Source organism: Onychostruthus taczanowskii, unplaced genomic scaffold, assembly GCF_017590055.1.
Source record: "Onychostruthus taczanowskii isolate IOZ18803 unplaced genomic scaffold, ASM1759005v1 scaffold249, whole genome shotgun sequence".
Lineage (NCBI taxonomy): Eukaryota > Metazoa > Chordata > Aves > Passeriformes > Passeridae > Onychostruthus > Onychostruthus taczanowskii.
The window spans coordinates 164724-186625 of record NW_024499785.1 but is presented as its reverse complement, the minus strand read 5'-3'; the positions used below and the strand labels follow the sequence as shown (position 1 = coordinate 186625).

Below are 21902 nucleotides of genomic sequence, written 5' to 3'. Positions count from 1 at the left end.
CCCACGCTCCCCCTGGGCTGCCGCAGAGCCCCCTCGGGCCCCTAGAGCCCCTCAGGTCCTCCTCACGCTCCTGTGTGTAGCCCCCTGTGCCTCTGGGGGTCCCCCTTAGGCTTCTCTAGGTTCCTGCATTACTTCGCATGCCTTTATTTAATTTTTTCTCGGTAGTTCTACTAAGTTGTGTAATTGGGCATGACACCATGTAAAGTCTTCCGCGGTTTCCTGTGGGCTCCTTAACCTCTCCTAGGAACCTCTGATCGTCCCCCATAACCCCCCAAAAACTCGGCTTAGATCCCCATAGCCCCCCACGGGCCCCTACAGCTCCCAGACCCCCCGTATTTACCCAGAGCCCCCTGGACTCCGCCCTTTGCAGCCCCTTGTCCCTTCTCGGCCGCCGTTGGGGCGGCGCGAGTCACGCCTCGTCACGAGGCTGCACAGGAGGCGTGGCCTTCCCCATCCGGGGCCCTGCGGCAGGAAAAGGGGCGTGGCCAGCCGGGGCGCGCCCGCCCAATCCTCGCGTCGGGCGAGGCGGGCAGGGAGGGGGCGGGCGGTGGCGGGAGGTGACAACCAATCAGAGCGCGGCGCCGGGCGGCGCTGACCAATAGGAGAGCGCCGGGGGCGGGGCCTCGCTCGCGCAGGGAGGGGGCGGCGGGTGGCAGCGGCCGCGGCCGCCATCTTGTCGCGGAGGAGCCGAGCGGAGCGGGCGGGACCCGGCGGCGGGGCCTGGACAGCGACATTGGTGCGGGGCCGGGGGCGAGCCCGGGGGTCCTCGGGGGCTGCCCCGGGCTGCAGGAGCGCGGGGAGGCGGTCCCGGGGCCGGCGAGCGCGGCCCCGCCTTGGGGGAGCCGGCGCCGGGCCTGAGGGGGCCGGGGGGGAGCCGTGAGGGGGAACCGCCCCCCCCTCACACCGGGACCCTCAGGATGGGGAGCGCCGGCCGGGACCGTGACCCCCGGTCGGGCACCCCCGGGGATGGGGAACCCCCCCGGTTGGGCTCCCCGGGGATGGGGAACCCCCCGGTTAATGGGGAACCCCCGCAGGGGAGGCCCCGAGGGCGGGATCGCCCCGGGATGGGACCCCCGGTGCTGGGAGCGCTCTCGGGGGTGGGGGGCGGCGCTGTGCCTGGGTCTGCGGGGTGCTGGTGGGGTCTGATGTCCCTTAGTGCCACCTCGCTGTCCCCAAGTGTCCCTCCCCACCCTTCTGTGTGTGCCTCCATCCCTGCGTGTCGCCCTGTCCGTCCCTGGTGTCACCAGGGCGGTGACAACCAATGGGACAGCGCGGGGACTGTCGCACCTGCTGGCCCCGCCCGTGACCCCATTCACCTGGTGTCACTCTCTGTGTCCCCGCTGTCACCTGGTGTCACCCTGCATCACCCTCTCCATCCCTGCGTGGCCCTCGCTGCCACCTCCGGTGTCACCTGGTGTCACTTCCAGCATCATCCCCTGTCCCCGGTGTCACCTCTCGTCACCCGATGTGTCACCCTGTGTGTCACCCCCTGCTGTGGGTGACCTCAGGTCCCCACAGGTGTCACCTCTTGCCCCCAGCATCACCCCGTGTCTCTCCCAGTGTCCCTGCTGTCCCCAGCACTGTCCTCGTGTGACCCTGCCTGTCCTCTGTCCTTGTCCCTAAATGTCCAGCTGACCCCTGGCAGTCCCCAAATGTCCAGTTCCTTCCTGTCCCCAGATGTCCCCAGCTGTCCAGCTCCTCTCTGCCCATGGATATCCCCACCCTCTCTTTGTCCCCAGCTGTCCCCGTGTGTCCCCTGACCTGTCCTTGTCTCCAGGTGTCCCCAGCTGTCCCTTGACTTGTCCCTGACCTCAGCTGTTATCTAGCTGTCCCCTGACCCTCACCTTGTCCCCAGCTGTCCCCATCCCCACCTGTCCCTGTGTGTCCCCTGTCCTGTGCCCGACTGTCCCTGTGTCCAGCTGTCCCCAATTATCCCTGTCTCCAGGTGTCCCCTGACTGTCCCTGTGTTCAGGTGTCTCCTGAGTGTCCCTGTTCCCAGCTGTCCCTGAGTGTCCCTGACTGTCTCTGTCCCTAACTGTCCCTGAGTGTCCCTGTCCCTGTGTGTTCCTGTCCCTGAGTGTCCCTGTCCCCAGCTGTCCCTGACTGTCCCTGTGTCCAGGTATCCCCTGACTGTCCCTGTCCCCAGCAGTCCGTGACTGTCCCCAGCAGTCCCTGAGTGTCCCTGTCCCTGTGTGTTCCTGTCCCTGAGTGTCCCTGTCCCCAGCAGTCCCTGAGTGTCCCCAGCAGTCCGTGACTGTCCCCAGCTGTCCCTGAGTGTCCCTGGTGTCCCTGTCCCCAGATGTCCAGCTCCCCGCTGTCGAAGAAGCGCCGCGTCTCTGGGTCAGAGCCACCGACGGGCTCCAGCCGCGCCCCTGCCCCCGCCGTGTCCCCGAGCGTCACCCCCGCCAACGTGAGTGCCACCACCACCCCCTCGGGGACCCTGCACCACCCACGGGGGCTTTGTCACCCTCTGGGGAGCCCCTGGTGTCATTGTCACCTCTGTGGCGCTCAGAGCTGCTGCTCGGGCCGCGGTGTCACCTGGTGTCACCTGTTGGTCTTGGGAGTGGCGTGTGTCTCTTGATGTCCCCTTACTCTACTCAGAGTCATTTACTGTCCCTTGTAGGGTCCTTCTTTGTCCTGAGGGTGACACTTGTCCCCCAGGTCCCCAATGTCCCTCCCACCATGGGCAGTGTCACCCACACAGTGTCACCTGTGGGTCTTGGGGGTCACACATGTCCCTCAGTGTCCCTTTGGTCCCCTCAGGGTCACTCTTAACAATGCTTTGGTGACAGTTGCTGTCCTTTGCTGTCCCTTCCTTTGTCCTGAGGGTGACATTTGTCCCCTAGTCTCCAGTGTGCCTTCAACAATGGGTGGCATCACCCACAAGGTGTCACCTGCCCAACTGTTGTCAGCACAGAGTGACACCACTCTGCCATCCCCTGCCACCCCTTGGGGGTCCTGCTCCCTGTCTCAGGGTGTCACAACACCCATTGTCACCCTCAGTGTCCCCGTGGTGACACCGCTGTCCCCTCTGTCCCCAGGGAATGGCGAAGAACGGGGCCGAGGCCGAGATCGATGAGGGGCTCTACTCCCGCCAGCTGTGAGTGAGGGGGACATGGGGGGGACATTTTGGGGTCCCCGAGGGGGATTTGGAGTCCCCAAGGAGGGTTTGGGGTCCCCAAGGGGTTTGGGATCTCTACGGACTTGGGGGGCTCTCTATGGAGTGGGGGAGGGGTCCCCATAATCTGGGATTTCCCCAGGGAATTGGGGTTCCTTATGGATTTGGAGTCTCCCCATAGATTTGGGGTTTTCCCATAGCTTGGGGTTTGCCCTGTGAGCTGTGGGGTCTTCGTGGATTTGGGGTTTCCCAATGGATTTGAGGTTCCTTGTGGATTTGGGGTTTCCCCATAATTAGGGATTTCCCCATGGATTTGGGGTTTCCCCATAATTAGGGATTTCCCCATGGATTTGGGGTTTCCCCATAGTTTGGGGTTTGCCCTGTGAGTTGTGGGGTCCCCACAGATTTAGGGATGTGGTGTGGATTGGGGTTTTTTTATAAGTTTGGGGTTTTTTATAAGTATGGGGAGTTTCCCCTGAGAGTTTGGGGTTCTCATTGAGAGTTTTGGGTTCTCATTGAGATTTTTGGGTTCTTATTGAGGTTTTTGGATTCCCGTTGCGTTCTTTGGCATTTCATTGAGATTTTTGGGGTTCCCATAGACTGGGGTTCCTTATGGATTTGGGGTTTCTCCAAAGACTTGGGGTTCCTTATGGGTTGGGAGGGGTTCCATGGATTAGGGTTTCCCCATAAATTTGGGATTTTTTTATAAATACAGAGGATTAAACAGGACACACTTGACCTGGGGGGGGCTTCCTCCAACCTTGACGAGTTTCCCCTGCAAGTTCTGAATTCCTATGAGCTTTCTAGGGTTCCCCCTGATGTTTTTGGGGTTTTTCCCCCCAGGTACGTGCTGGGCCACGAGGCCATGAAGCGCATGCAGACCTCCAACGTGCTGGTGTCGGGGCTGCGGGGGCTGGGCGTGGAAGTGGCCAAGAACCTGGTGCTGGGGGGGGTCAAATCCGTCACCCTGCACGACCCCCACCCCGCAGCCTGGGCCGACCTGGCCTCCCAGGTGGGTCCTCGTGGGGTTTCCTGGGATTTTTTTGGGGTTTTTTACCCTCAGTTGTCGTTAATTGCTGCGAGTGGGTGCTGGAGTTTCTTCTGGGGGTAAGGGGGTTTTAGAGGGAGGTTTATTGGGGGGGTGATGGGGGGTTTCCAGGTGGTTTGGGGGGATTTTGGGGTGGTTTGGGGGAATTTGGGGTGGTTTGGGGTTGGTTTTGGGGGTGTTGGGAGTGTGTTGTGGGGATTTTGGGATGTTTTGGAGATGTTTTTAGGGTTTTGGGGAGGTTTTGAAGGGTGTTTTGGGGATTTTTAGAGGTTCCAGCCTCCCCTACCCCTCAATTCCTCTCCGCATTTTACCTGGGGGAGGAGCACGTGGTGTTTTGGGGATGTTTTTGAGGTTGTTTTGGGGATGTTTTTGGAAGTGTTTTGAGTAGTTTTGAGGATGTTTTTGGGGGTGTTTTCGGGGTATTTTAGGGCTTCCTGACCCTAGTTCCCTGTCCCCAGTTCTACCTGCAGGAGAGTGGAGTTGGGTGTTGGGGGGATTTTTTTTGGGGGTTGTTTTGGGGATGTTTTGGGGCTCCTGATCCCTCAATTTTTTTTTGGGGTTGTTTTGGGGATTTTTTGGGGCTCCTGATCCCTCATTCCTCCCAGTTCTACCTGCGGGAGGAGGACGTGGGGTGTTTGGGGGTTGTTTTGGGGATTTTTTTGGGGTTGTGTTTGGGATGTTTTTGGGGGTGTTTTTGGGGTTGCTTTCGGGGTTGTGTTTGGGATGTTTTTGGGGTTGTTTTTGGGGTTGTTTTGGGGCTCCTGATCCCTCGTTCCCCCCAGTCCTACTTGCGGGAGGAGGACGTGGGGTGTTTGGGGGTTGTTTTGGGGATGTTTTTGGTGGTGTTTTTGGGGTTGTGTTGGGGATGTTTTGGGGCTCCTGACCCCTCCTTCCCCCCAGTTCTACCTGCGGGAGGAGGACGTGGGGCGCAGCCGGGCCGAGGCCACGCTGCCGCGCTTGGCCGAGCTCAACTCCTACGTGGCCGTGAGCAGCACCCGGGAGCCGCTGTCCCAGGAGCTGCTGGGCACATTCCAGGTAACCTGGCACAGGTGTGCCCACCTGGGCACAGGTGTAACACCCCAGGCAGGCGTGACCCTCAGGCAGGTGTGCCCACCTGGGGACTGGTGTAACCCTCAGCTAGGTGTGCCCACCTGGGCACAGGTGTAACCCTCAGGTGTGCCCCCTCAGGCAGGTGTCCCCACCTGGGGATAGGTATAACCCTCAGACAGGTGTAACCCTCAGATGTGCACCCTCAGGCAGGTGTGCCCACCTGGGCACGGGTGTAACCCTCAGGTGTGCCCCCTCAGACAGGTGTGCCCACCTGGGGATAGGTATAACTCCCAGAATAGTGTGCCCCCTCAGGCAGGTGTGCATACCTGGGCACAGGTGTAACCCTCAGGTGTGCCCCCTCAGGCAGGTGTCCCCACCTGGGGATAGGTATAACCCTCAGACAGGTGTAACCCTCAGGTGTGCCCCCTCAGGCAGGTGTGCCCACCTGGGGACTGGTGTAACCTTCAGCTAGGTGTGCCCACCTGGGCACGGGTGTAACCCTCAGGTGTGCCCACCTGGGCACGGGTGTAACCCTCAGACAGATGTTCCACTTAGGGGGCCAGGGGAGCAAGGTGAATACCCAGGTGAGTGCCCAGGTGAGCACTCAGGTGAGTGCCCAGGTGGGTGCCCAGGTGAGCACTCAGGTGAGTGCCCAGGTGAGTGCCCAGGTGCCCTGTCCCACAGGTGGTGGTGCTGACCAACTCCCCGCTGGAGGAGCAGCTCTGGGTGGGCGATTTCTGCCACAGCCACGGCATCAAGCTGGTGGTGGCCGACACGCGCGGGCTCTTCGGGTGAGAGCAGAGGACGTGGGGGCTTTTGGGGTCCCTTTTGGGGTGGGATTTTTGGGGTAGATCTTTTTTGGGGTGGCTTTTTTCTTGGGTGTCTTTTTTGGGGTAGATTCCTTTTGAGGGGGGTCTTTTCTAGTGGAGTCTCTTTTGGGGTGGGATTTTTGGGGTGCATCCCTTTTGGGGTGGATCCCTTTGGGGGTGGGTGTTTTCTGGGGGGGGGTCCTTTTTGGGGTAGATCCCTTTTGGGGTGGATCTTTTCTAGCGGGGTCTCTTTTGGGATGGGATTTTTGGGGTGCATCTCTTTTGGGGTGGGATTTTTACAAAGTTCCTGTTTGGCGTGAGGATTTTAGGGTGGAGATTTTATGGTGGATGACTTTTGGGGTGGGGTTTTTGGGGTGCATCTCTTTTGGGGGGGGATTTTTACAAAGTTCCTGTTTGGCGTGAGGATTTTAGGGTGGAGATTTTATGGTGGATGACTTTTGGGGTGGGGTTTTTAGGAGATTGTTTTCTGGGGTGGGAATTTTAGAGTAGATCCTTTCTGGGTGAAGATTTTTAGGGAAGCTCTTTTTTGGGAGGGAAGATTTTAGAGGTTTTAATTTCTGAGGTTGGATTTTAGGTTAGGATTTTTGAGGTAGGGATTTTAGGATGGATCCGTTTTAGAGGGGACTTTTTAGGAAATTCTTTCCTGGGGTGGGATTTTTGGGGGGGGATTTTAGAGTGGATCCCTTTTGGGGTTCCACACTGATCCCCTCCCCCCTCACAGGCAGCTGTTCTGTGACTTTGGGGACGACATGGTGGTGACAGACCCCAACGGGGAGCAGCCCCTCAGTGCCATGGTGTCCATGGTCACCAAGGTACCAGGAGGGGACAGCTATGGGGTGTCCCAAGGGTGCGGGGAGGGGACAGCTCTGGGGTGTCCCCGCATGGCTGTCCAGGGGGGTTCTGGGGTGTCCTGGTCCCCTCAGCACCCCCTGTGTCCCCCATGTCCCCAGGTGTGCCCCATCTCCCCAGGGGTGCCCTGGAGAGGTTCCTGGGTGCCCTGATCCCCTCTGGATGAGGTCCCCTTTGGGTGTGTGGATGTCCCTGTGTCCTGTCACTCTGTCCCATGTCCCCAGAGCTGTCCCAGGGAGGTTCCTGGGTGTCCCATGTCCCCAGAGCTGTCCCAGGGAGGTTCCTGGGTCTCCCATGTCCCCAGGGCTGTCCCAGGGAGGTTCCTCGGTGTCCCCTTCATGTCCCCTGACGCTGCCCCGTGTCCCCAGGGCTGTCCTGGGGAGGTGACCTGCCTGGACGAGGCGCGTCACGGCTTCGAGACGGGCGACTTTGTCACCTTCACGGAGGTGGAGGGGATGGAGGAGCTGAACCGCTGCGGGCCCGTGGAGATCCGCGTGCTGGGTGAGCCCTGGCTTTGGGGGGTCCCTCACCTGGGGGTCCTTTTGGGGTCTCTGAGGCACCTGGGGTCCTTTTTGGGGTACCCCAGACACCTGGATCTCTTTTTGGGGTGCCCTGGTGACACCCCCGTGTCCCCAGGGCCCTACACGTTCAGCATTGGGGACACCAGTGGCTACGGGGACTACGTGCGGGGTGGCATTGTCACCCAGGTCAAGATGCCCAAGCACATCCACTTCGTGAGTGGCACTGGGGGGCACTGGGAGGGACTGGGGGGCACTGGGAGGGACTGGGGGGCACTGGGAGGGACTGGGGGACACTGGGAGGGACTTAGGGGCCAGTGGGTTATACTGGGCTGTACTGAACTACACTGGGTTGATCTGGGTTGTACTGGTTTGTGTTGGGTAATGCTGGCGTATACTGGGTTATACTGGGCTGCACAAGGTTATAAGGAGCTATATTGGGTTTTACTGGATTATACTGGTCTATATGGGCTTGTACTGGGCTGTGCTGGTTTATACTGGTTTGTACTGGGCTATACCATTTTGTACTGGGTTGTACTGGTTTGTGTTGGGTTGCATTAGAGTGTTCTGGGTTATACGGGGTTCTACTGGTATGGACTGGGCTGTACTTTGTTGTGGTGGTTTATACTGGGCTGTGCTGGTTTATACTGGACTGTACAGGTTTATACTGGGTTGTACCAGTTTATACTGGGTTGTACTGGTTTATACTGGTTTTCACGGGGGTGTCCCCCCAGGAACGGTTGTGGGATGTGCTTAGGGGGTACTGGGCTGTACTGGTTTATACTGGGATGTCGCCTGTCTCCATCCTGTCCCAGAAGCGGTTGCGGGACGCGCTGCTGGGGTACTGGGCTGAACTGGTTTGTGTGGGGCTGTACTGGTTTATATAGGGTTATACTGGTTTATACTGGGTTATAGTGCGTTATAGTGGTTTATACTGAGCTCTGCTGGTTTATACTGGTTTACACTGGGATGTCTCCTCCAGAAACGGTTGCGGGACGCGGTGGCCGAGCCCGAGATGATGGTGACGGATTTCGGGAAGGCCGAGAGGCCCTCGATGCTGCACTGGGCGTGGCAGGGCCTGCACCGCTTTATGCGGCAGCACGGCCGCGCCCCGCGGCCCCGCCACCAGGTGGGGACACCGGCGGGACAGGAGGGACATTGGGGACAGGGAGGCACCACGACCTGCCCCAACACAGTGTCCCTGGGGCTCTGTCACCAGCTGGTGACACTGGTGACATTGAGGGTGTTGGGGACATGGAGGCCACCATGACCTGCCCCATCATGGCCACCCCCAGGTGGTGACACTGGGGACATTGAGGGTGTTGGGGACATGGAGGCCACCATGATCTGCCACAACACAATGTCCTTGGGGTCCTGGTGACAATGGGGACATTGGGGGGGTTCGGCACCTGGTGATCACTGTGATGTGCCCCATTATGGCCACCCCCAGGGCGCTGTCACCAGCTGATGACTCTGGGGACGTTGAGGGTGTTGGGGACCTGGAGGTCACCAGAGCTCCACCAGAATTTGGGGATATCAGAGGGGTTGGGGTGGTTGGGGCTTGGAGGGACATTGGGGACATGGAGCCACTGAGTCCTGCACCAACAGGGATCCCCACCACAGTCCCATTATCTCTTGGTGACATCATTTGGGGGTGTCACAGACTGTGGAGTGGCCTTTGGGGACACTGTATCCCCACTGAGGCCATGGAGGCCACCAAGCCTCACTTGTGGCCCTTCCCTGCTGTCCCCACCACCGTGTCCCTGTCGTTGTCCCCGGCAGGGTGACGCGGCCGAGGTGGTGGCCCTGACCAAGGAGGTGGCCGCGGGGGCCGAGCTGGACGAGGAGCTGGTGCGGGAATTGGCCTTCCAGGCCACCGGCGACCTGGCCCCGGTCAACGCCTTCATCGGCGGCCTGGCGGCGCAGGAGGTCATGAAGGTACTCTGTCCCCGTGTCCCCAAGGCCACCTAGGGACACTGTCCCCGTGTGTCCCCTTGTGTCACAGCTGGAGCCACTCACGTGCCTCTGCCTGGGGCACCAGACTCAGTGTCTGTGTCTGGATTACTGTGGTGTCCCTGAGGTGTTCACTGGGGTTCCCCTGAGGACACTGCCATGTCTTTGTCCTGTCCCTGATGTGTCCCTCAGGGTTCTGGCCCTGTCCCTGACGTGTCACCCTGAGGTCTCTGCCTTGTCCATGTCCTGTCCCTCTTGTGTCCTCTGGGTCCCTGTCCCTGTCCTTGACACGTTTCCAGGTTCCTGTTCCTGACGTGTCCACCAGGATCCCAGCCCTGTCCCTGACACGTCCTCTGGGATGTCCTGATGTGTCTCCCAGCGTCCTGTCCTTGTGTCCCCAGGATGTCCCTGATCTGTCCCTTGGGATGTCCCTGATTGATCCCCCAGGGTTTCCCTGTCCCTGTCCGTGGGCTGTGCCTTTCTCTTATATTTGGCTGTCCGTGTCCCAAACTGTCCCTGGTGTGTCCTTGTGTTGTCCCTGTTCCAGACTGCCCTTGGCATGTCCTTGGGCTGTCCCTGTCCCTGACTGTCCCGGGGCTGTCCCTGTCCCCCAGGCCGTGTCGGGGAAGTTCACGCCCATCACGCAGTGGCTTTACTTCGACGCGCTCGAGTGTCTGCCCGAGGAGAACCGCGACACGCTGCTCACCGAGGAGCAGTGCCGGCCGGTGAGGGGACACTGGGACACCTGGGGGACACTGGGGACACCTAGGGGGGGCTGGGTGACGCTGGGGACACCTGGAGGAGCACTTGAAGTGAGCCATGACCTACTGCTCACCAAGGAGCAGTGCCGGCCGGTGAGGGGACACGGGGACACCTCTGGGGGCTGGGGGGGCCGGGGGACACCTGGGGGGTTTGGGAGACACCTGAGGAGCAGTGCCAGCCGGTGAGGGACATTGGGACACCTGGGTGACGCCTGGAGGGGCTTGGGGACACCAGAGGAGCAGTGCCAACTAGTGAGGGGACACCCCTGAGAGACTGGGGGTGTCACCCCTGGGTGGGTCATTGGTTGGAGGACATTGGTATGGGAATCCCCATTGGTCACCCCATTGGGGACAGCAGATGCATCACAGGGTCAGGGTGGCCACCCAGCACCTGAGGGTGGTCATTCCTTGAGGAAATAGCCATGGCTGCTGTCACCCCTGAGTCCCCGTGGTGGCTCTGCAGCCCCGGGGGTGTCCCCTGGCAGGTGACACAGCCAGGTGACGCCGGTGTCGCATTGTCCCCAGCGCAACAGCCGCTACGACGGGCAGATCGCCGTGTTCGGGGCCGAGCTGCAGGCCAAGCTGGGCGCCCAGAAGTACTTCGTGGTCAGTGTCCCCAATGTCACCAGTGTGTTCTCCATCATCCAGAAGTCTCTTGTGCTGTCACCTGTTCCTCAAACGCCACCAAATTTCCCTTTGTGGATTTACCAAGTGTTGCCTCTCCCACACGCACATCTCCAGCCCTCCTGGGCCACCCTAAGTGTTCCCACGTGTCCCTTTGCTGTCCCCTGGTGTCCTCACGTGTTTCCTGATTGTTCCTTCAAGTCGTTTGCATGTCCTCAATGTCCCTCGTGTCCCCAGCTCTGTGTCCTTTTCGTGTTACAAAGAGTTCTCTCACCCCCATCCCTTTTCCAACACGTGTCCCCAACCCACCGGGCCACCTCCTGCTGTGTCCCACATGTCTCCAACCCTGTGGGCCACCTCGTGCTCTGTCCCCACATGTCCCCACGTGTCCCCGGCAGGTGGGAGCAGGGGCCATTGGCTGTGAGCTGCTCAAGAACTTTGCCATGGTGGGACTGGGCTGTGGCCCTGAGGGCAGCATCACCGTCACCGACATGGACACCATCGAGAAGTCCAACCTCAACCGCCAGTTCCTCTTCCGGCCGTGGGACGTCACGGTGAGGGCTGGGAGTGACCAGAGCGTTGGTCAACGTTGGGTTGGCTACACCAAGCTGGAGTGGGCGGGGAGGGAGGAGTTGGGGGGACAATGAGGGGCAGAGTTTGAGGGGGTCTGGAGGGGCAGAGCCAATGGGGGTTGGTCAACCACTCTTTAAGTTGGCTACCATTGAGTTGGTCAAGGTCACTGGTGAGTTTTGGGCTTAACGTCAGCGGTTGAGTGTCATGCTCAACGTCAACACTTAAGTTTCTTAGCCAGTGTCAGTGGTTGAATTTCGTGCTCAACATCAGCGGTTGAGTTTTTTGGCCAATGTCACCATTAGAGTTTCTTGGCCAGTGTTTCAGGTTGAGTTTTGTGCTTGTCGGTTTCTTGGCCCAACATCAACAATCAAGTTTCGTGCTCGATATCGACTGTTGATTTTCTTTGCTAGCGTCAATGGTGGAATTTTTTGGTCAACATCAACGATTGAATTTTGTGCTCAACGTTAATGGTTGAGTTTCTTGGCCAAAGTCAACAATTGAGTTTTGTTCTCAATGTCAACGATTGATTTTCCTGGTTAATATCAATGGTTGAGTTTGTGCTCAACATCAACAGTTGAGTTTCTTGGTCAACGTCAGTGGTTAAATTACTTCTTGAACATCAACGATTGATTTTCCTGATCAATGTCAATGATTACATTTCTGCTCAACATCAACAGTTGAGTTTCTTGGCCAATGCTAATGGTTGAGTTTCATGGTCAACGTCAACAGTTGAGTTTCTTGGCCAATGCCAACCGTTGAGTTTCTTGGCTAACATCACCGATTGAGTTTCTGAGATGTGTCATTGCATTAGGAAAGGGGCGTGGCCTACAAGGGCGTGTCCCAAGGGGCGTGGCTCACATAGCAGCTCTTCCCCACCCACAGAAGCTGAAGTCAGAGCGGGCGGCGGCGGCGGCGCGGGAGATGAACCCGGCGCTGCGCGTCAGCAGCCGCACCGACCGCGTGGGCCCCGACACCGAGCGCGTCTACGACGACGACTTCTTCGAGGGGCTGGACGGCGTGGCCAACGCGCTGGACAACGTGGATGCACGTGAGCACGGGGGGCTGGGGGCCACAGAGACCTCTGGAGGTGCTGGAGGGACCCTTGGGGGGCTATGGGGACCCTTGGAGGGCTATGGGGATCCTTGGGGGGCTATGGGGACCCTTGGGGGGCTATGGGGATCCTTGGGGGGCTATGGGGACCCTTGGGGGGCTATGGGGATCCTTGGGGGCTATGGGGACCCTTGTGGGGCTACCCCACAGCCACTACTTGTGCCACATAGCCCCTGCTTGTGCCCCATATCTGGGTCACCCACAGCCCCTGGGGTGCCCCAAATTCATGGGGTGCCCCATGACCCCTAGAGACCTTAGGCAGCATGTACTGTGGGATGTTCTGTATCTGGGGGTACCCTATAGGCCCCTGAGGGTGCCCTGTACCCCCTGGCTTGCCCCATAACTGCCCCCCACCCCCGGGCAGGGCTGTACATGGACCGGCGCTGCGTTTATTACCGGAAGCCGCTGCTGGAGTCGGGCACGTTGGGCACCAAGGGCAACGTGCAGGTGGTGATCCCGTTCCTGAGCGAGTCCTACAGCTCCAGCCAGGACCCCCCCGAGAAGGCCATTCCCATCTGCACCCTCAAGAACTTCCCCAACGCCATCGAGCACACGCTGCAGGTGCGTCCACGTGTGCCCAGGGGCACCCTGGTGGGTGTGGGGGGCACTTGGTGTGTCTGGCTGGAGGGTGCCCAGGTGGTCTTTTGGGGGGTTCCAGAAGGTTTGGTGGCATTTGAGGGGTCCTGGAGAGCACAGGGATCTCATTTTGGGGCATCCCAAACTCTGGGCTCCCTGCTTTGGGGGATTCTGGCTCTGGGGTTCTGTTTTGGGGGTCCTGAACAATGGAGTCCCCATTTTAGGGGGTTGTGGACACCTGGTTCCCCAGTTTTGGGGTGTCTTGGGCACTGCAGTCCCCGTTTTGGGGTGTCCTGGGCACTGCAGTCCCTGTTTTGGGGTGTCCTGGGCACTGCAGTCCCTGTTTTGGGGTGTCCTGGGCACTGCAGTCCCCGTTTTGGGGTGTCCTGGGTACTGCAGTCCCCGTTTTGGGGTGTCCTGGGTACTGCAGTCCCCGTTTTGGGGTGCCCTTGGTGCCAGGACCCCCCAGTGACACCCCCTTGTTGCAGTGGGCGCGTGACGAGTTCGAGGGGCTCTTCAAGCAGCCGGCCGAGAACGTGAACCAGTACCTGATGTGAGTGTGGGGGTCGGGCACCCCAAATCCCACTGGGCCTCCCCCAAATCCCACAGGAGTACCCCAGGGACCCCAAGTTCCTGGAGTGGACCCTGTGCCTCATTGAGACATCTCCTTAACCCTGTACCACTTTTCTCTGGAGACCCCAAATTCACCTTTTTGGGATCTCCATAATGCCCTGCACCCCTTTTCCCCAGGGACCCCAAATTCCTGCAGGGGACCCTTAACGCCCATAACCCCCTGTACCACCATAACCTCTGTAACCCCATAATCCTCTGCACCCCCTTTTTCTCCCCAGGGATCCCAAGTTCCTGGAACAGATCCCTTTCACATTTTTGGGATTCCCCATAACCCCTGCACTCCCTTTTACCCCCAGGGACTCCAAGTTCCTGGAGCACACCCTGTGCCTGGCAAGGACCCCTGTGACCCCCCCTAACCCCTGCACCCCCTTTTCCCCAGAGACCCCAAGTTCCTGGAGCAGACCCTTTACCCCTGTACCCCAATAACTCCTGTGACCCCCTAACCCTTTGCATCCCCTTTTCCCCAGAGACCCCAAGTTCCTGGAGCGGACCCTGAACTCTGTGACCCCCCCTAACCGCCTGCACCCCTTTTCCCCAGAGACCCCAAGTTCCTGGAGTGGACCCTGCATCCTGTGACCCCCCCTAACCCCCTGTACCCATTTCCCCCCAGGGACCCCAAGTTCCTGGAGCGGACCCTGCGCCTGGCAGGGACCCCTGTGACCCCCCCTAACCCCCTGTACCCCCTTTTCCCCAGGGACCCCAAGTTCCTGTAGTGGACCTTGCCTGTTTGGGAGCCCCCTAACCCACTGCACCCCCCTTTTCCCCAGGGACCCCAAGTTCCTGGAGCGGACCCTGCACCTGGCAGGGACCCCTGTGACCCCCCCTAACCCCCTGCACCCCCTTTTCCCCAGGGACCCCAAGTTCCTGGAGCGGACCCTGCGCCTGGCGGGCACGCAGCCGCTGGAGGTGCTGGAGGCCGTGCAGCGCAGCCTGGTCAGCGACCGGCCCCGCGCCTGGCCCGACTGCGTGGCCTGGGCCTGCCGGCACTGGCACCGCCAGTACAGCAACAACATCCGCCAGCTGCTGCACAACTTCCCCCCGGGACAGGTGGGAGAGCCTCATTAACTCGTTATTTAATTAATGACATCCTTAGTCCTGATTAATTACCCTATTAACCCTATTAGTTACCTCGTTTACCGCCATTGATTCATTTACCCCAACTGCATTTACCCCAACATCTGCCAGCTGCTGCACAACCTCCCCCCCGGGACAGGTGGGACTGCCTTAATTAACGTGTTAATTTAATTACTTACATTGTCAGCCCTCATTAATTATCACATCAACCCTGGTAATGACCTTATTTACCCCCTTCTTTCATTAACTCCAATACCTGCTAATTAATTAACTCATTAACACCCGTTACCTTTTTAACCCTATTCATTACCTCATTTACCCTAACGTCCATCAAAGTAGGAGAGCACCCCTTGATTATCTCATTAATCTAATTAATGTATTGTTAACATAAACAATTTGCTCAGTAACTCCAATTAATAACTCATTAATCTCAATTAATGATCTCATTAACCCAAATTTTCTTTCTCCCCCCAGAAAACAAACTCGGGGACTCTGTTCTGGTCGGGGCCCAAGCGCTGCCCCCACCCCCTCGTATTTGACCCTGACAACGTGAGTGGGGTCACCTGTGTCACCTGGGGAGGGGCTGGGTCACCTGGGGGGAGGGGACCTCACCTGTGTCACCTGGGGAGGGGCTGGGTCACCTGGGGGGAGGGGACCTCACCTGTGTCACCTGAGAGAGAGGCTGTGTCACTTACGGGAGGGGACCTCACCTTTGCCCCTCTGAGTGCCACCTGTGCTCTGTGGGTGCTCCATGAGTGTCACTCCATCCCCTCTGAGTGCCACACCTTTAGTTGTCACTCATCACCTCTGGGTATCACCTGTCACTCTTCAGTGCCACCTTCACCCCCTTTGGTGCTGCACTGTTACTTTGAGGTGTCACCTTCCCCCTGTTGGTGCCACCTTTGCCCCTCTTGAGTATCACTCCAGCCCCTCTGGGTGCCACCTGCACCTCTGTGGGTGCCCCGTATGTCTCGTGGGTGTCCCCTGTGCCCCTCTGAGTGCCACCTGCCCCCTGTGGGTTCCACCCCTGTCTGAGTGCCACCTGTGCCCTTCTGAGTGCCACCTCCGCCCTGTGGGTTCCACCCTTGTCTGAGTGCCACCTGTGCCCCTCTGAGTGCCACCTGCCCCCTGTGGGTTCCACCCCTGTCTGAGTGCCACCTGTGCCCTTCTGAGTGCCACCTGCCCCCTGTGGGTTCCACCCCTGTGTGAGTGCCACCTGTGCCCCTCTGGGTGCCACCTCCGCCCTGTGGGTTCCACCCTTGTCTGGGGAGGGGACCTCACCTGTGTCACCTGGGGAGGGGCTGGGTCACCTGGGGGGAGGGGACCTCACCTGTGTCACCTGAGAGAGAGGCTGTGTCACTTACGGGAGGGGACCTCACCTTTGCCCCTCTGAGTGCCACCTGTGCTCTGTGGGTGCTCTATGAGTGTCACTCCATCCCCTCTGAGTGCCACACCTTTAGTTGTCACTCATCACCTCTGGGTATCACCTGTCACTCTTCAGTGCCACCTTCACCCCCTTTGGTGCTGCACTGTTACTTTGAGGTGCCACCTTTGCCCCTCTGAGTATCACTCCAGCCCCTCTGGGTGCCACCTGCACCTCTGTGGGTGCCCCGTATGTCCCATGGGTGTCCCCTGTGCCCTTCTGAGTGCCACCTGCCCCCTGTGGGTTCCACCCCTGTCTGAGTGCCACCTGTGCCCCTCTGAGTGCCACCTGCCCCCTGTGGGTTCCACCCCTGGCTGAGTGCCACCTGTGCCCTTCTGAGTGCCACCTGCCCCCTGTGGGTTCCCCCCCTGAGTGCCACCTGTGCCCTTCTGAGTGCCACCTCCGCCCTGTGGGTTCTACCCCTGAGTGCCACCTGTGCCCTTCTGAGTGCCACCTGCCCCCTGTGGGTTCCACCCCTGTGTGAGTGCCACCTGTGCCCCTCTGGGTGCCACCTGCCCCCTTTGGGTGCCGCCCATGCCCCTCTGGGTGCCACCTGTGCCCTGTGTCCCCCAGCCCCTGCACCTGGACTACGTGGTGGCGGCGGCCAACCTGTTTGCGCAGAGCTACGGCATCGCGGGCTCGCGGGACCGGGCGGCCGTGGCCGAGCTGCTGCGGCACGTCCGCGTGCCGCCCTTCGCGCCCAAGGCCGGCGTGCGCATCCACGTGTCCGACCAGGAGCTGCAGAGCGCCAGCGCCGCGCTGGGTACGGCACGGGGGCACTGGGAGAGGGGATGGGGGTACTGGAGTGTACTGGGAGAGGGGCTGGGGGCACTGGGAGAACTGGGAGAGGGGCTGGGGGCGCTGGGAGAGAGGCTGGGGGCACTGGGGACTGCCAGGGCCATGCTGGGTACAGCCTGTGGGGCACTGAGAGAGGGACTGGGGGTACTGGGGGGCATTGGGAAAGGGCCTGGGGGCACTGGGAGAACTGGGGGGCACTGAGAGGCTGGGGGTTACTGGGGGGACTGAGAACACTGAGTGAGGGGCTGGGGGCATTGAGAGAGGGGCTGTGGGGGCACTGGGAGAACTGGGGGGTACTGGGAAAGGGGGCTGGGAACACTGGGGAGCTGCCAGTGCCACACTGGGGGGCTTTGAATGCCACTGTGGGTGAGAGGCTGGGGGTCCCCACAGGTGCCGTGGGGGTGCCAGGGGGGTCCCACAGGTGCCGTGGGGTGCAGGGGTCTCACATGTGCCCCTCCCTCCCTCCCTCCCCACAGATGACGGGCGCCTGGAGGAGCTGAAGGCGTCGCTGCCCAGCCCCGAGGAGCTCCCGGGGTTCCGGATGTTCCCCATCGACTTTGAGAAGGTGGGTGCTGCCCCCCTGAGTGCCCCCCACCCACCTCTGGGTGCCCCACCTGGGTGCCCTCACCCCTCCCCGGCTGTCCCCAGGACGATGACACCAATTTCCACATGGATTTCATCGTGGCCGCCTCGGTCCCCACGGGTGCCGTGGGGGTGCCGGGGGGGTCCCACAGGTGCCGTGGGGTGCAGGGGTCTCACATACATGTGCCCCTCCCTCCCTCCCCACAGATGACGGGCGCCTGGAGGAGCTGAAGGCGTCGCTGCCCAGCCCCGAGGAGCTCCCGGGGTTCCGGATGTTCCCCATCGACTTTGAGAAGGTGGGTGCTGCCCCCCTGAGTGCCCCCCACCCACCTCTGGGTGCCCCCTGCCCACCTGGGTGCCCTCACCCCTCCCTGGCTGTCCCCAGGACGATGACACCAATTTCCACATGGATTTCATCGTGGCCGCCTCCAACCTGCGGGCAGAGAACTACGACATCCCCCCGGCCGACCGCCACAAGGTGGGCACTGGGAGCACTGGGGAGGGGCTGCAGGATACTGGGGGCACTGGGAGGGCACTGGGAGCACTGGGGAGGGGCTGCAGGATACTGGGGGACACTGTGGGGGCAGCAGTGTCACTGCAGATGAGAGGTTGGGAGCACTGGGAGTGCTGGGGGCTGCTAATGTCACCCTGGTGGAGGGGTTGGGAACACGGGGGAGCAGTGGGGGAGCACTGGGGGGCTGTTAATGCCACATTGGGTGAGGGTCTGCAGGGACCTGTCTGGTTTTTATGGGTGCTGGGGGGTGTTATAGGGGTTGTTATGGGGTGTTGTGGGGTTTGTATGAATTTTATGGGTGCTGGGGGGTGCTTTGGGGTATTTCAGGGGTTATTGTGGGGTGCTGTGGGGTTTTTATGGGTGCTGGGGGGTGCTTTGGGGTATTTCAGGGGTTATTGTGGGGTGCTGTGGGGTTTTTATGGGTGCTGGGAGGTGTTACGGGGGTTGTTATGGGGTGCTGGTGAGTTTTTATGGGGTTATTATGGGTGCTAGGGGGTGCTTTGGGGTGTTCCAGGGGTTATTACAGGGTGCTGTGGGGTTTTTATGGGTGCTGGGGGGTGCTTTGGGGTATTTCAGGGGTTATTGTGGGGTGCTGTGGGGCACACACAGAGCTCATACGCACCCCACAGTGGGGCTGTGAGGCCCTGCGGGTTCTGTGGGACATTCAGGATGGTTTTTGGGGCCACCCCCCAGAGCTCATACGCACCCCACAGTGGGGCTGTGAGGCCCTGGGGGTTCTGTGGGATGACATTCAGGCTGGTTTTTTGGGACCATCCCCTAAACCCTAAATCCCTTTTTTTGTGTTTCCAGAGCAAACTGATCGCAGGGAAGATCATCCCGGCCATCGCCACCACCACGGCGGCCGTGGTGGGCCTGGCGTGCCTGGAGCTCTTCAAGCTGGTGCAGGGGCACCGCCGGCTGAGCTCCTACAAAAACGCCTTCCTCAACCTGGCCCTGCCCTTCGTGGGCTTCTCCGAGCCCCTCGCCTGCCCCCGCAACAAGGTGGGCACTGCCAGGGCCGGGGGGCAAGGGCACGGCGGGGTGGGGTCACTGGGGGCAAGGCCGGAGGGGGTTTGGGGTCGCAGTGGGGCTGGGGGTGTGGGAAGAGGGGATTTGGGGTCATAGTGGGGCTGGGGGTGTGGGGAAAAGGGATTTAGGGTCATAGTGGGGCTGGGGGTCCTTTCCAGAGGGGATTTGGGGTCACAGTGGGCGGGCTGGGGGTCACTTCCAAAGAGGATTTGGGATCATAGTGGGGCTGGAGGTGCAGGGAGAGGGAATTTGGGGTCACAGTGGGGCTGGGGGTCACTTCCAGAGGGGATTTGGGGTCACAGTGGGGCTGGGGGTCACTTCCAGAGGGGATTTGGGGTCACAGTGGGGCTGCGGTTCCCTTCCAGCAGAGATTTGGGGTTGCAGTGGGGCTGGGCTTTGCTCCCAGCACAGATTTGGGGTCACAGTGGGGCCAGGGGTCACTCCCAGCACAGATTTGGGGTCCCCCCGTGGCTCTGACCGTCCCCACCGTGTCCCCAGTACTACGAGGTGGAGTGGACGCTGTGGGACCGGTTCGAGGTGCAGGGGCTGCAGCCCGACGGGCAGGAGATGACCCTGCGCCAGTTCCTCGCCTACTTCAAGGTACTGGGAGGGACTGGGAGGGACTGGGAGGGGGGCAGGGGACAACTGAGGGACCCCAACCAAGAGAGGAGTGCTGGGAACTGGGGAAGGGTCAAGAGAGGGAATTTGGGGTCACAGTGGGGCTGGGGGTCACTTCCAGAGGGGATTTGGGGTCACAGTGGGGCTGGGGTTCTCTTCCAGAGGGGATTTGGGGTCACAGTGGGGCTGCGTTTCCCTTCCAGCAGAGATTTGGGGTTGCAGTGGGGCTGGGCTTTGCTCCCAGCACAGATTTGGGGTCACAGTGGGGCCAGGGGTCACTCCCAGCACAGATTTGGGGTCCCCCCGTGGCTCTGACCGTCCCCACCGTGTCCCCAGTACTACGAGGTGGAGTGGACGCTGTGGGACCGGTTCGAGGTGCAGGGGCTGCAGCCCGACGGGCAGGAGATGACCCTGCGCCAGTTCCTCGCCTACTTCAAGGTACTGGGAGGGACTGGGAGGGGGGCAGGGGACAACTGAGGGACCCCAACCAAGAGAGGAGTGCTGGGAACTGGGGAAGGGTCAAGCCCCTGTGGTGGCCCATGTCCCCAAGGCCATGGGGTTCCTGTGGTGGCCGATGTCCCCAAGCCCCACTGACCCCCGTGGTGCCCAATGTCCCCAAGCCTCGCTGACCCCTGTGGTAGTCCATGTCCCCAAGGCCATGAGGTTCCTGTGGGTGCCCCATGGTGGCTGATGTCCCCAGGGCCCCAGGGTTCCCGTGGTGGCCGCTGTCCCCGAGCCCCACTGACCCTGTCCCCGTGTCCCCACAGAAGGAGCACCGGCTGGAGATCACCATGCTGTCCCAGGGCGTGTCCATGCTCTACTCCTTCTTCATGCCGGCTGCCAAGCTGCGCGAGCGCCACGACCAACCGTAGGGACACTGGGGACATGGGGACACTGGGGGACATGGGGGGCACTGAGGATACTGGGGGACACTGGGGGCATGGGTGGAGTCCAGGGCAGGGACAGGACAGCAGGGTAGGAGGAAGGGCACAGCCCACGGCAGGGATGTGTCCTGGGGAACACAGCCCTGTGGTGGGGGGGACATGTCCCAGGGTGGGGACAGGGGGTGGCCATGTCCCCTCCCTGTGTGTGCCCATCCCCTTTGGGTGTGCCCTGGCACTCCCTGTGTCCCCTCTTGTCCCCAGAGAATGACCTCTGCCACGTGTCTTGGCCATGTCACCCTCCTATGACAAAGAACATGGCACGTGTTCTGACACATCTTTGCCATGTCCCCCCAGGATGACCCATGCCACATGTCCCTGCAGGATGACAGAGACCATGACCCATGTCCCTGCCATGTCCCCTGTCCCTGAAGGATGACAGTGCCCCATGTCCCTGCCATGTCCCCTGTCCCTGAAGGATGACAGTGCCCCCTGTCCCTGCCATGTCCCCTGTCCCTGAAGGATGACAGTGCCCCATGTCCCTGCCATGTCCCCCACGTCCCCTGTCCCCGCAGGATGACAGTGCCCCGTCCCTGCCACGTCCCCTATGTCCCCTGTCCCTGCCATGTCCCCTGTCCCTGAAGGATGACAGTGCCCCCTGTCCCTGCCATGTCCCCCACGTCCCCTGTCCCCACAGGATGACAGAGACTATGTCCCCTGTCCCTGCCATGTCCCCTGTCCCTGAAGGATGACAGTGCCCCCCGTCCCTGCCATGTCCCCTATGTCCCCTGTCCCTGCCATGTCCCCTGTCCCTGAAGGATGACAGTGCCCCCTGTCCCTGCCATGTCCCCCACGTCCCCTGTCCCCACAGGATGACAGAGATCGTGACGCGGGTGTCCAAGAAGAAGCTGGGCCGCCACGTCAAGGCCCTGGTGTTCGAGCTGTGCTGCAACGACGACAGCGACGCCGACATCGAGGTGCCCTATGTGCGCTACACCATCCGCTAGGGGGCACCTGGCCACGCCCCTTCGCCCGGCCACGCCCCCGCACAGGCCACGCCCCATCACGCCCCGCCCCCTCCCATAGTCGTTGTTGTGTCGGTCCCGCCCCCTGGTGGGGGGCGGGGTCTGGGGGCGGGGCAAGGGCCCCACCCAATAAACATAGACCTTGGCAAAAAGGGGGCGTGTCTGAGTCACATGACACTGGCACTGCACGTGACAGCAGTGACAATTGACCCTATGGTGGCACTGCTGTGGACAGTGGTGACAAATGAGCCTGCAGTGTCACTGGCATGGCCAGGGTGTGACAGCAGTGACAAATGACCCTGCAGGGGCATTGGC

The 21902-nt window shown here is 60.7% G+C and overlaps 1 protein-coding gene across 1 annotated transcript; it reads left to right on the top strand.

The window, feature by feature from the left end:
- Window positions 1-628: 628 nt before the first annotated feature.
- Window positions 629-21739, top strand: UBA1 (ubiquitin like modifier activating enzyme 1). Its single transcript, XM_041406323.1, has 26 exons — window positions 629-736; window positions 2300-2410; window positions 3042-3100; window positions 3962-4130; window positions 5067-5201; window positions 5901-6007; window positions 6768-6858; window positions 7264-7396; window positions 7532-7629; window positions 8396-8542; window positions 9196-9351; window positions 9981-10091; window positions 10653-10733; window positions 11150-11305; window positions 12207-12372; window positions 12799-12995; window positions 13499-13563; window positions 14495-14690; window positions 15192-15266; window positions 16714-16903; window positions 17415-17503; window positions 17906-17998; window positions 18845-19036; window positions 19562-19663; window positions 20449-20549; window positions 21434-21739. Exons 2-26 carry the CDS (start codon window positions 2300-2302, stop codon window positions 21567-21569), a joined length of 3156 nt encoding a protein of 1051 aa, XP_041262257.1. The 5' UTR covers window positions 629-736; the 3' UTR covers window positions 21570-21739.
- The last annotated feature ends 163 nt before the right edge of the window (window positions 21740-21902 follow it).

Coding starts and splice junctions, on each gene's coding strand:
- UBA1 (XM_041406323.1), top strand. CDS start 2,300: ATGTCCAGCTCCCCGCTGTCGAAGAAGCGCCGCGTCTCTGGGTCAGAG. Junction 7,397..7,531: donor CGTGGAGATCCGCGTGCTGG/GTGAGCCCTGGC, acceptor CCGTGTCCCCAG/GGCCCTACACGTTCAGCATT. Junction 17,504..17,905: donor TCCCCATCGACTTTGAGAAG/GTGGGTGCTGCC, acceptor GGCTGTCCCCAG/GACGATGACACCAATTTCCA.